Genomic DNA, 13757 nt, shown 5'->3' with positions numbered 1-13757 from the left:
TAATTATTCTATTACATATGTCTGCATTTAATGTTATAGAGAACAACTATAATTACAGTATAATATTACTGAACCTTTATAAGACACTGAAGATTTAAATATGGTGAGAGACCTCGAGCACAAGCCCTACGAGGAGAGGCTGAGGGAGCTGGGGTTGTTTAGCCTGGAGAAGAGGAGGCTCAGGGCAGACCTTATTGCTGTCTACAACTACCTGAAGGGTGGTTGTGGCCAGGAGGAGGTTGCTCTCTTCTCTCAGGTGGCCAGCACCAGAACAAGAGGACACAGCCTCAGGCTGCGCCAGGGGAAATTTCGGCTCGAGGTGAGGAGAAAGTTCTTCCCTGAGAGAGTCATTGGGCACTGGAATGGGCTGCCCGGGGAGGTGGTGGAGTCGTCGTCCCTGGGGCAGTTCAAGGCAAGGTTGGATGTGGCACTTGGTGCCATGGTCTAGCCTTGGGCACTGTGGTAAAGGGTTGGACTTGATGATCTGTGAGGTCTCTTCCAACCTTGGTGATACTGTGATACTGTGATACTGTGGTATCTCCATTAGACAGCATAACTCTGAAGTCTGGCCTTCCTTTCCAAATACTAGAGAAAAAAGGAGGAAAGTATGGAAGAGATGCTTCAAAGGTGCTAGCACTTTCCCACCTTCATGTTTAGACAATGAATTAATGATGAAAAGGACTATTACAAAGTAGAAGACTCAGAGGAACAGGAGATCAACTCTGTTATTCCTTATTTATTTTGGAAGTTGCTGTACCATTATTCATAGAATCAGTCAGGGTTGGAAGGGACCACAAGGATCATCCAATTCCACCCCCCCTGCCTTGGCCAGGGACACCTTACCCAAGATCAGGCTGCCCACAGCCTCATCCAGCCTGGCCTTAAACACCTCCAGCCATGGGGCCTCAACCACCTCCCTGGGCAACCCATTCCAGCCTCTCACCACTCTCATGCTCAACAACTTCCTCCTCACCTCCACTCTGAACCTACCCATCCCCAGCTTTTCTCCATTCCTGTCACTCCCTGAGAGCCTAAAAAGTCCCTCCTCAGCTTTTTTGTAGGCTTCCTTCAGATACTGGAAGGCCACAAGAAGGTCACCTCACAGCCTCCTCTTCTCCAGATTGAACAGCCCCAACTCTTTCAGTCTGTCATCATAGCAGAGCTGCTGCAGCCCTCTGAGCATCCTCGTGGCCTTTCTGTGGACATGCTCCAGCATCTCCACATCCCTCTTGTAATGGGGGCTCCAGAACTGGATGCAGTTCTGTGCAAGAAACTGTAGGAATTGGGGTTGTTTAGTCTGGAGAAGAGGAGGCTGAGAGGGGACCTTATTGCCCTCTGCAACTACCTAAAAGGAGGTTGTAGTGAGGCTCAGCTGGTCTCTTCTCTCCAGTTACTAATGCTAGGACAAGAGGAAATGATCTCAAGTTGCATCAGGGGAGGTTTAGGTTGGCTGTTGGGAGGAAGTTCTGCCAGTCAGGCACTGGCACAGGCTGCCCAGGGAGGTGGTGGAGTCACCATCCCTGGAGGTGTTTAAAAGGAGAGTGGGTGTGGTGCTTGAGGCTATGGTGTAGTGATGAAGGCTGCTGGGATGAAGGTTGGACTGGCTGATGCTGGTGCTCCTTTGCAACCACAGTGATTCCTAGTGCTGAGATGTTGTGCTGAGGGCTTTGGTTTAATCAAGGACTTGTCAGTGTTAAACCAATGATTGGACTCACTGAGCTTGAGGGTCTTTTCCAATCTAAGAAATCCTGTGATTCTGTGAAATGATTCCTCAGTTAAACTGTTTTTATTTGTTTCATTGTTTCCAATTTTTCTGTTTTCTCTCAAGCAACTCACAGAAAAAGCATGAAACTATTTCACTCCAGTCTAACATGAGAAGACATTTGTAATTCCCATTGGCAACACCAGTGAGGACAATCAAAAATACCTCCTGAACTGATAAAGTAGAAGTAGATAAACATGAATAAAACCCTGTCACCCCAGTAAAATCGTTGGCTAATATTACTCAGTTTTGCTAACACTGCCCCTGTAGCAAATGCATCTTCAACATCTTCATAGATGATCTGGATGAGGGCATGGAGTCAGTCATCAGCAAGTTTGCAGATGACACCAAGCTGGGGGCAGATGTGGCTGGGCTGGAGGGCAGAAGGGCTCTGCAGCAGGACCTTGACCGCCTGCACAGATGGGCAGAGTCCAAGGGGATGGCTTCAATAGCTCCAAGTGCAGGGTGCTGCACTTTGGCCACAGCAACCCCATGCAGAGCTACAGGCTGGGGTCAGAGTGGCTGAGAACAGCCAAACAGAAAGGGATCTGGGGGTACTGATTGATACCCACCTGAACATGAGCCAGCAGTGTGCCCAGGTGGCCAAGAGAGCCAGTGGCATCCTGGCCTGCATCAGGAATGGTGTGGCCAGCAGGAGCAGGGAGGTCATTCTGCCCCTGTACTCTGCACTGGTTAGACCACACCTTGAGTGTTGTGTTCAGTTCTGGGCCCCCCAGTTTAAAAGGGACATTGAGATGCTTGAGTGTGTCCAGAGAAGGGCGACGAGGCTGGGGAGAGGCCTTGAGCACAGCCCTACGAGGAGAGGCTGAGGGAGCTGGGATTGGTTAGCCTGGAGAAGAGGAGGCTCAGGGCAGACCTTATTGCTGTCTACAACTACCTGAGGGGAGGTTGTGGCCAGGGGGAAGTTGCTCTCTTCTCTCAGGTGGCCAGCACCAGAACAAGAGGACACAGCCTCAAGCTGCACCAGGGGAAATTTAGGCTGGAGGTGAGGAGAAAGTTCTTCCCTGAGAGAGTCATTGGACACTGGAATGGGCTGCCCGGGGAGGTGGTGGAGTCGCCGTCCCTGGAGCTGTTCAAGGCAAGGTTGGACGTGGCACTTGGTGCCATGGTCTGGCCTTGAGCTCTGTGGTAAAGGGTTGGACTTGATGATCTGTGAGGTCTCTTCCAACCCTGATGATACTGTGACACTGTGATACTGTAATTGCCTGAGAAGAATTTCAGAAAGATGCAACTTAAAGGTCCCTTAGAAAAAGAAGTTTAAAGCTAAACTGAAAAATACCAATCTGCAATTCTGTCACTATTCTAATGACACCTAAGTATTTAGACTGTGTTGCCTATGGAAATGTACCTGAGCCATGGTCCTGTCAGGGCACCAAGATCTGATAAGAAGAAGCTGTCTGAAGGAGTCCAGGGATTGACCATAGCCACTAGGAAACATTTCTTCTTCAGGGTTCTCACTATCAAACCAGATTTTCCACTGTTTCTCTGCTCCAGAAATCTGCATTTACACAATCAAAGGAGTGAAACTCTCCCAACAGACGAGTCGCATTCCAACCACCACTGAGTCACAAGCGTTTAACACACAATGCACACACTGGCATTCCTCTCTTAGTACACAGATTTAGGAGCTCTACTGAAGAAAAAGACCAAGCAAACACAAAGCAGCTAACCTTTCAAACTCTAAGTATGAAATTGCAGAATGCAAAAATGCCTTTAAGTATTCATATTCTGAATAAAAAATAGCTACTAATACTGTATTGCATTCATGACAAAATGGCATTGCTAGGTCAGATCACAGCTAGGCTCAGACATAGCTCTGAGAACACTGGGTGCACATCTCAGTTATGTCCCAATCTGAAAGTATCATTATACAGGCTGTGAAATTTACCACTTTGTCTCGTTTCTAATTTAACTTCCCAGAGACTCAGATAAATCTGATAGAGCCAATAACAATTTGTAGAGTGCCCTTCCCTCTCCTCCCTCCCTTCCCAAAAGAAAGGAGTTAGAAGTAGAGAGGAAAGGTTAAGCACACCCCAATAAATCAATCTCACTCGATTTGGAAGTTAAAAGTTTAGCAATAACTTAAAGGAGGTATCTGAGGTAGAGAAGTTTACAAAAGGTATAGGGAATGGAAAAGAGCAAAATACAAAATGTATGAACACAGCCCCAGTTTGGTGGCTTTGTCCTGCTCATGGGTGATGGCCACGTGGTAGAGAAACCAAGAACAGAAGGTATACAGGGAGTGGAGTGATGCAGAGAGAGAGAGGAACAGAAGTCCCCCTGGCTTTATGGGACAGGAAGGGGGGGAGTGGGCGAACCATCACCTGGTGGTGTTCAGACCCACCCCTGGGGAGGGGTCAAGGCCCCTAGGGTCAGGTTCAGGGTTACTGCCCCTGGAGTGTTAACCCTATACACACTTTTTCCTGGTTTTCCCTGGGGTATTATAAGGTCTTTGTATCCATACAGGTTACTAAGCAGTTGAGGCCACAACTGTGGCTATCTGCTGGCAGTTTCTATCAAACAAGCCAGTTTCCCACATGCCTTGACCACAACCAGGCAACCACTGTCAAATGAGATGAGTTTTAAAAAGCTCTTACTTACTTGGTCAAGAATATCTGAAAACTGTTTAAGCTTACTGAGTTCCACCAAGTTCAACCAAGTCATATCCAGGATCCATTTAGCTGGCTTAGGAGGACAGGCTTTAAGGTCTAGGGAAGCACCACCTGCATGAAAATAGGGATTGGTTATAATTAGGACTGTTGGAGACACTCAAAAGAGAAAAAAGAATATTTAGACTAAGCATTCCAAGCCTATATCCACAGGACTAAATCTTCTCAGTTTGCAGAATGACTGCTTAATAACTTGAGACAAACAGACAGAAATTTCCAATGTAAACTTTTATTTTCATCTTAATTTAAAGTATTTTTTGAAGTCCATAATAGTTTCTCATGACAGGCTAAATCTGGGTTTTACTGTTAAAGAATAAGGTTGAGTTGATGGAGAAGGGAGAAAAAATAGTTAAATGTTTTAACTTAATCAATATGTACAATTGCCTTCCTTGAAATTCAAATTAAACCAGAGAAAGAGAAAGAGAAAGAGAAAGAGAAAGAGAAAGAGAAAGAGAAAGAGAAAGAGAAAGAGAAAGAGAAAGGAGAAAGAGAAAGAGAAGGAGGAGAAAGAGAAAGAGAAGGAGGAGAAAGAGAAAGAGAAGGAGAAGGATAAAAAAGAATGAGAAAGAGGAGAAGGAGAAAGAGAAAAAGGAGAAAGAGGAGAAAGACAAAGAGGAGAAAGAGAGAGAAGGAGAAAAAAGAATGAGAAAGAGAAGAAAGACAAAGAGGAGAGGGAAAGGGGGAAAGGGGGAAAATAAAGAGAAAGGGGGACAGGAGGAAAGGGGGGAAACAAAGGGAAAGGAGAAAACAAAGGGAAAGGGGGAAAGGGGGAAAGGGGGGAAACAAAGAGATAGGGGGAAAGGGGGAAACAAAGAGAAAGGGAGAAAAGGAGAAACAAAGAGAAAGGGGAAAAGGGGGAAACAAAGAGAAAGGGGGGAAACGAGGGGAAGGGGGAAAGAGGGAAAGAGGGAAAGGGGGAGAAAGGCTAAACAAAGAGAAAGGGGGAAAGGGGGGAAACAAAGAGAAAGGGAGAAAGTGGGACAGGGGGAAAGGGGGAAAACAAAGAGAAAGGGGGAAAGGGGGAAAGGGGGAAAACAAAGGGAAAGGGGGGGAAGGGGGAAAACAAAGGGAAAGGGGAGGAAGGGGGGAAAACAAAGAGAAAGAGGGAAAGGGGGGAAAGGGGGAAAGGAGGAAAACAAAGGGAAAGGGGGAAAACAAAGAGAAAGGGGGAAAGGGGGAAAGGAGGAAAACAAAGGGAAAGGGCGATAGGGGGAAAAGGGGAGAAAAAACAAGGCACAGGAACTGAGACTTTCAGTCATGAGAGTACAAGGTTTCCCTACCTTATAAACTCTGCTGGTTTGAGGTTAATTGGAATATTTTAATGGGAGAAATTAGATCATTGGTTATGAAAAGAAAACAATGATGATGTCTCTATCATTCATTGGTTTGCTGAGAGAGATAAAAAGTCAAAATGTCAACATTTTCTCCCACTGTGGTCTAGAATGCTGGGTCTATTTGCTTCCTCCTGACTTCACTCTAATACCTTTCTACTAATCTTGGCTAACAGAAAACAACTTATGCTTTGTTGGTTGTTTTGTTTGTCTCTCTGGGAAAGTAGAGGGAGAAGGAGAGGGTAGCTTTGAGCCCATCTGAGCAGCTTTATTTGTCCAGGAGGGAGTTTGGATTTCTAATGTGTATCTAATTGTACATCTGTTGTGTATATATGCTTGTAAACTTTGCCTTGCTGCAAATATAGCTTCATCTTACTTCTAAAGCATCTGAGCTAGTCTAGTAAATTTCAGTAGTGGGGGGCAGGAAAGTTCCTAACCCATCACATAAATTCAAACCATCTTCAGCAAAGAAGAGTTTGCAGTATAGTACATTTACATTCATATTTTTTATTATTAGGTACCTTAGACTTATTTTTGTTAACCACTTTCTCTATTAAAGAGGTACTATTTCTTTGTGCAGTGCACCTGGAAATGGATGCCTGTCGGGAAAACACATTCTGAGGATTCAACACAGCAAAAGTTAACACAATCCATAAATACATGTTGCCTGGAAAACTGAGTGTCTTGGGAAGGTAATACACAGTTACTGCAAGCTTTCAAATGAAAATGTACAGTGATTGCACATGGCTCAGACTAAAGTTATAGAATCATAGACTCATAGAATCAACCAGGTTGGAAGAGACCTCCAAGATCAGCCAGTCCAACCTAGCACCCAGCCCTATCCAGTCATCCAGACCATGGCACCAAGTGCCTCATCCAGGCTTTGCTTCAACACCTCCAGGGATGGTGACTCCACCACCTCCCTGGGCAGCCCATTCCAATGCCAATCACTCTCTCTGTGAAGAACTTCCTCCTAACATCCAGCCTAGACCTCCCCTGGCACAACTTGAGACTGTGTCCCCTTGTTCTGTTGCTGCTTGCCTGGGAGAAGAGACCAACCCCACCTGGCTACAGCCTCCCTTCAGGTAGTTGTAGACAGCAATGAGGTCTGCCCTGAGCCTCCTCTTCTGCAGGCTGCACACCCCCAGCTCCCACAGCCTCTCCTCATAGGGTTTGTGTTCCAGGCCCCTCACCAGCTTTGTTGCCCTTCTCTGGACACCTTCCAGCACCTCAACATCTCTCTTGAATTGAGGGGCCCAGAACTGGACACAGCACTCAAGGTGTGGCCTGACCAGTGCTGAGCACAGGGGCAGAATAACCTCCCTTGTCCTGCTGGCCACACTGTTCCTGATGCAGCCCAGGATGCCATTGGCTCTGCTGCCCACCTGGGCACACTGCTGCCTCATCTTCAGCTACTATCTATCAGTACCCCCAGGTCCCTTTCCTCTTGGCTGCTTTCCAGCCACTCTGTGCCCAGCCTGTAGTGCTGATTGGGGTTGTTGTGGCCAAAGTGCAGAATCCTGCACTTGGCCTTGTTATATGTCATCCCATTGGCATCTGCCCACCCATCCAGCCTGGCCAGGTCACTCTGCAGGGCTCTCCTACCCTCCAACAGCTCCACAGCTGCTCCTAGCTTGGTGTCATCTGCAAACTTACTGATGCTGGACTCAATCCCCTGGTCCAGGTCATCAATAAAGATATTGAACAGGACTGTGCCCAGCACTGATCCTTGGGGCACACCACCAGTGACAGCTGCCAACTGGATGTGGCACCATTCACCTCCACTCCCTGGGCTCTGCCATCCATCCAGTTCTTGATCCAGCACAGAGTGAATCTGTCCAAACCATGAGCTACCAGCTTGGCTAGGAGCTTCTCATGGCAGACAGTGTCACATTCAGCTAAGAGTTTGATAGTGTCTTAAATGGCTAACATTGCTTTTCATTCCTATCTGCTTACTCAGCCCTCCACAGATACCAAATCACCTAACTGATGTTTAGTATGTTTATAAATAATTAAGGTCAGACAGACCATAGAACCACAGAAGCAGTCAGGGTTGGAAGGGACCACAAGGATCAGCCAGTTCCAACCCCCTGCCATGGGCAGAGACACTAACCTAGATCAGGCTGCCCACAGCCTCATCCAGCCTGGACTTAAACACCTCCAGGGATGGGCCCTCAATCACCTCCCTGGGGAATCCATTCCAGCCTCTCACCACTCTCATGCTCAACACCTTCCTCCTCATGGCCAGTTTGAGCCTTCCCACCTCCTGCTTTGCTCCATTCCCCCCAGTCCTGTCACTCCCTGAGAGGCTAAAAAGTGCCCCCCTATCTTTTTTGTAGGCCCCTTTCAGATACTGGAAATCCACATCACAGCCTCCTCTTCTCCAGACTGAACAGCCCCAACTCTTTCAGTCTGTCCTCACAGGAGAAGTGCTCCAGCCCTCTGAGCATCACCTGATGGTATCTGAGTGGCAGACATAAATATCACATGAAAGAGCACTTAATTTATCATTCTCTTGATGCTCAGGGGTATATTTTTCTCTATTCAGTGTGCTGCTGTAAATGAGAACCACTACACAGCATTGTCTGTCACTAGGACAGACTGATGAACACATATTCTTTTCAGTGACTGACTTGTGCAAACAGAACCATCAGGTCAGCTATGAGCTAGAAGGGCAGCTCAAAGATTTCCTACAATAATGTGCTCTACTTAAACGTGTTCTGTAGTTCCAACCTTTAATAAGCATCAGAAATTCTTCATGTTCCACTCTGTTTCTGTGAATATCAATCTTCAGTGTAAGCAATAATGTGAACAGAAATTTGTGTTCCTCATAGAGTCCTCGAGTGGTATATTTGAAGACTTCATAGGTCATATGTTCAATAATATTAGTAATCCTCTTGCTAGTTACAGGGCTCTTGGTAGCTCTGTTGGAAGAAAGGGAACACTATGTCAAAGACAAAAAAACACAGCTCAGAATGCTCAAAACACGTAAGCATCACAGCTCATAAATGGAACAGCAGAGAGCTAGCAGTAACTTTCAGATTGAAGGAGGAAAATCAAATCCTTTCTCACCCAGCCTGTCTGCATAACTGAAAACCAACACTGTATAACGGGATTTAATTACCCAATGCTTAACTTTTAAGGCCTCTTAAGTACATGTGAGTGTTCTTTGCCTTTGTGATGGTTTGGGTGTTCCCCACCCCCCCCACACACTCTGGAAAATCACCCAGGCTAGACTCAGTCAAGCTGGAAATTGAAGAATGAAGCTTTATATTTACAGCTCAGCACAATATCCAAGTAGGTATTTACAATACCTACAGCTAGAGGCAGAAATAGACAAGTGAAAAAGTAATGCAGAAACACAACAGCCCTCCCAGAAACCAGAGTGCCCAGGAGGGGCTCCCAACCACCCTGCCACCTTCTCCCCACCCCTCTACCTTACCCTTACATCCAAGGTGAGTTTGAAGGGTTGGCCAGGGGGGTTAAGGAGCAGATGGATTAGTTAGGCAGCATGTTAGAGAAGTGCATGCAGCCAGAGCAAGGGAGCAACGCTGTTATCTATGTTAGTGTTCTTGTTTTTATCCATCTCAGCAAGCCTATGAGTGCAGCAGCCATCACCAGTGGTTCCTTTTCACAGCCTATCATCAAATTCTTCTCCCCAGACTATCCCAGCTAGGCTTAAACCAGCACAGCCTTGGTAATTAACAGACAAAGGCTTAGGGGTATTTAAACTGACAATTCCTATCAAGATTGTTAGGAGCAATGCTGTTCTTTCTGACAGTAGTTCCCAACAAATCTTTACTGTGCTACAATCACCTCCAGGACTGGGAAAATACAAATGAGGCTTATTGTTAGCTAAGTTACCTGGCTACAGAGCGGTCAAAAAGCCCCAAAAACTGCCCAAGTGAAGTCTGGTACATCACATTGACCATGCTCATCTCAGTGATGAGGAAGTACAAGATGCTGCCTCGAGTTGCCACTGAAGGACAGGAAGAAAGACTGTGTTGACAACAGAAATGCAGAGAAGAAAACTTAAACTCCCTACAAGAATTACAGTGAGTTTAATTCTAACTGAAGATCACAGCATCACAGTATCATCAGGGTTGGAAGAGACCTCACAGATCATCAAGTCCAACCCTTTACCACAGAGCTCAAGGCCAGACCATGGCACCAAGTGCCACGTCCAATCCTGCCTTGAACAGCTCCAGGGACGGCGACTCCACCACCTCCCCGGGCAGCCCATTCCAGTGTCCAATGACTCTCTCAGGGAAGAACTTTCTCCTCACCTCCAGCCTAAATCTCCCCTGGCACAGCCTGAGGCTGTGTCCTCTTGTTCTGGTGCTGGCCACCTGAGAGAAGAGAGCAACCTCCTCCTGGCCACAACCACCCCTCAGGTAGTTGCAGACAGCAATAAGGTCTCCCCTGAGCCTCCTCTTCTCCAGGCTAACCAATCCCAGCTCCCTCAGCCTCTCCTCGTAGGGCTGTGCTCAAGGCCTCTCCCCAGCCTCGTCGCCCTTCTCTGGACACGCTCAAGCATCTCAATGTCCCTCCTAAACTGGGGGGCCCAGAACTGAACACAGGACTCAAGGTGTGGTCTGACCAGTGCAGAGTACAGGGGCAGAGTGACCTCTCTACTCCTGCTGGCCACACCATTCCTGATGCAGGCCAGGAGTTGTTCCATTCTTTCCTGGACAGTAAAATAACTAAAACTTTAACTTTCATTTATACATCAGCAAACCCCTCTCTTCTCTGTAATTAATGCATCCTAATTAAAGCCAGGCTTGCAGGTATGAGCACATCAGGAAGGAGTCCCCATAGCATAGTGCAATATTCACCTCACCTCTAGAACACATAAAAGGTAAATGGTTTGAAGTACTCTTTGACTATCTAAACAAATTTATCTTTACAGACCTTAACAGGAGTCATATAAAAGCCAAATGAACTATATTGATTTGACTTATCCAGCACTGATTTAACTTGTTTCAGCAGCCACTAAGCTTCACATACAAAGCTTTTACAGTATCTGCAGTGATTTCTGCTACACTAAGCCTACCATTTTACACATTTCACACGTTTCCTTGATTCCAGACTCCTTAGGGTTTTTCACCTGTCAGTTAAAAGTCAGAAGACTGATGAAATGTGCTCACTACACTAACTTAAGGATCTGTGACAGGATAAACAAATACTTCATCCAAGCAGATACAAAGAGCATTTGTGATTATACTGGCCCCCTTAATGAATGTCAGCATGTTAGATTCAAACATAGTTACCCAAATATACTGCCTGCTTTCACTGACAGTTCATTAAAAGTGCCATTTTTATAGGTAAAAAAGGCCAATGAAGCAATTTTCTTAACCAGTAGACTAGATGGGCAGGTACACCAGTATGGAGTAGTGAGAAGTCAGGCCACACCTTGAGCACTGTGCCCAGTTTTGGGCCCCTCAATTCAAGAGAGATGTTGAGATATTGGAATGTGTCCAGAGAAGCATGCAGCTGGTAAGGGGCCTGAGCCACAAGTCCTGGGAGGAGAGGCTGCAGGAGCTGGGGTGGTTTAGCCTGGAGAAGAGGAGGATCAGGGCAGACCTCATTGCTGTCTACAGCTACCTGAAGGGTGGCTGTAGCCAGGTGGGGTTGGTCTCTTCTGCCAGGCAAGCAGCAATAGAACAAGGGGACACAGTCTCAAGTTGTGCCAGGGGAGGTCTAGGCTGGATGTTAGGAGGAAGTTGTTGGCAGAGAAAGTGATTGGCATTGGAATGGGCTGCCCAGGGAGGTGGTGGAGTCACCAGCCCTGGACGCATTTAAGAGGAAGCTGCATGAGGCACTTAGTGCCATGGTCTGGTTGACTGGCTAGGGCTGGGTGCTAGGTTGGACTGGCTGAGCTTGGAGGTCTCTTCCAACCTGGTTGATTCTATGATTGTGAGTCTAGGAAGAGAACAGATCATTCCACTTTATAAATTTCACAAGAAGCATAACATTAACTATTTTCCCCCCCATAGGTCAAAACACTATTTCCTAGACACATTCCATTTACAGCAAAACACAAATCCTTCCAATCCATTATGGTCTTTCTGATCTCATTCTATCATTTCTCTTACTCTGAGTATTGCTGTTTTTACCAAACACTCTACAGTCATTTGTCCTTCATCACTGCCTTCACTCACCAGGTCTGTACTCTTCACAGGCTGAGTTAATCTGTACTTCAGTTTCTGCAGAAATTTTCAGTTTCTGTGTTACTTCTTCAGCAGCCTTCTTAGTGTTACTCAGTACAGTTGTGAGACTCTCGTCATCTACTAGAGAACCCTTAGTGCTTGTAAGTCGGAACAAGAGGTTATCTTCTAAGTCTTTAATCCTCCTTTTATTCATAGCCACATCTTCAATGAGATTTGTTCTTTCTCTCTCCAGTTCCTGGTTATATTTGGAAAACAGAAGAGTAATCAACAGTAAAGCCAAAATAAAACAAGGGTCCCATCCTCTTTAACATCTTCATTGATGATCTGGATGAGGGCATGGAGTCAGTCATCATAAGTTTGCAGATGACACTAAGCTGGAGGCAGATGTGACTGAGTTGGAAGGCAGAAGGGCTCTGCAGCGGGACCTTGACCACCTGCACAGATGGGCAGAGTCCAAGGGGATGGGGTTCAATAGCTCCAAGTGCAGGGTGCTGCACTTTGGCCACAGCAACCCCATGCAGAGATACAGGCTGGGGTGGGAGTGGCTGTAGAGCAGCCAGACAGAGAGGGATCTGGGGGTGCTGATTGATACCTGCCTGAACATGAGCCAGCAGTGTGCCCAGGTGGCCAAGAGAGCCAGTGGCATCCTGGCCCGCATCAGGAATGGTGTGGCCAGCAGGAGCAGGGAGGTCATTCTGCCCCTGTACTCTGCACTGGTTAGACCACACCTTGAGTGCTGTGTTCAGTTCTGGGCCCCCCAGTTTAGGAGGGACATTGAGATGCTTGAGCATGTCCAGAGAAGGGTGACGAGGCTGGGGAGAGGCCTTGAGCACAGCCCTACGAGGAGAGGCTGAGGGAGCTGGGATTGGTTAGCCTGGAGAAGAGGAGGCTCAGGGCAGACCTCATTGCTGTCTGCAACTACCTGAGGGGAGGTTGTAGCCAGGAGGAGGTTGCTCTCTTCTCTCAGGTGGCCAGCACCAGAACAAGAGGACACAGCCTCAGGCTGCACCAGGGGAGATTTAGGCTGGAGGTGAGGAGAAAGTTCTTCCCTGAGAGAGTCATTGGACACTGGAATGGGCTGCCCGGGGAGGTGGTGGAGTCGCCGTCCCTGGAGCTGTTCAAGGCAGGATTGGACGTGGCACTTGGTGCCATGGTCTGGCCTTGAGCTCTGTGGTAAAGGGTTGGACTTGATGATCTGTGAGGTCTCTTCCAACCCTGATGATGATACTACTGATACTACTGGTATTCAGTTTTGAAAGTGCTGATCCCACTGAAACAGCACAGGTCAAGAGGAGCTGCATTAATGCAGGGGAAGAATTCTAGTTGTATTTTTGACAGCAGGTTTCTGATCCTGCTACAAAAGTGTGCATTAACAAACCATTCAAATAAATGCTATGGATCATGCTTATATCAGGCTCTAATACAATTAGAAGTTGAGAATTGTAATTGCTTTTTTCTCTCTTTTTGTCTCAAAGTGCAACCACCTTTCCAGGCACAGGATTTTATTTGATTTTATCTAATGCCATCTTCATATGTGCTGTGATGGTTTGAGTGTTCCCCACCTCCTACCCCATCCACACTCTGGAAAATCACCCAGGCTAGACTCAGTCAAGCTGGAAAATAAAGAATGGAGCTTTATATTTACAGCTTAGCACAATATCCAAGCAGGTATTTACAATATCTACAGCTAGAGCCAGACATAGACAAGTTAAGAGGTAATACAGAAACACAGCAGCCCTCCCAGAAACCAGAGTCCCCAGGAGGGGCTCCCAACCACCCTGCCACCTTCTTCCCACTGCTTTAC

The 13757-nt window shown here is 46.8% G+C and overlaps 1 protein-coding gene across 1 annotated transcript in view; it reads right to left on the bottom strand.

Annotated features, from left to right (window-relative positions):
* DNAH5 (dynein axonemal heavy chain 5) overlaps nt 1–13757 on the bottom strand; it is a 208789-nt gene that overhangs the window by 18158 nt on the left and 176874 nt on the right. Inside the window, exons 66-70 of the mRNA XM_064160720.1 lie at nt 11945–12188; nt 9648–9762; nt 8517–8707; nt 4385–4506; nt 3132–3281 (exon numbers count right to left, since the gene is read on the bottom strand). Coding sequence (XP_064016790.1) covers nt 3132–3281; nt 4385–4506; nt 8517–8707; nt 9648–9762; nt 11945–12188 — 822 coding nt within the window. The remainder of the gene's footprint in view (nt 1–3131; nt 3282–4384; nt 4507–8516; nt 8708–9647; nt 9763–11944; nt 12189–13757) is intronic.

Source organism: Pogoniulus pusillus, chromosome 21, assembly GCF_015220805.1.
Source record: "Pogoniulus pusillus isolate bPogPus1 chromosome 21, bPogPus1.pri, whole genome shotgun sequence".
Classification (NCBI taxonomy): domain Eukaryota; kingdom Metazoa; phylum Chordata; class Aves; order Piciformes; family Lybiidae; genus Pogoniulus; species Pogoniulus pusillus.
The sequence above is the reverse complement of the archived record's forward strand: the minus strand, read 5'-3'. Positions and strand labels throughout refer to the sequence as shown.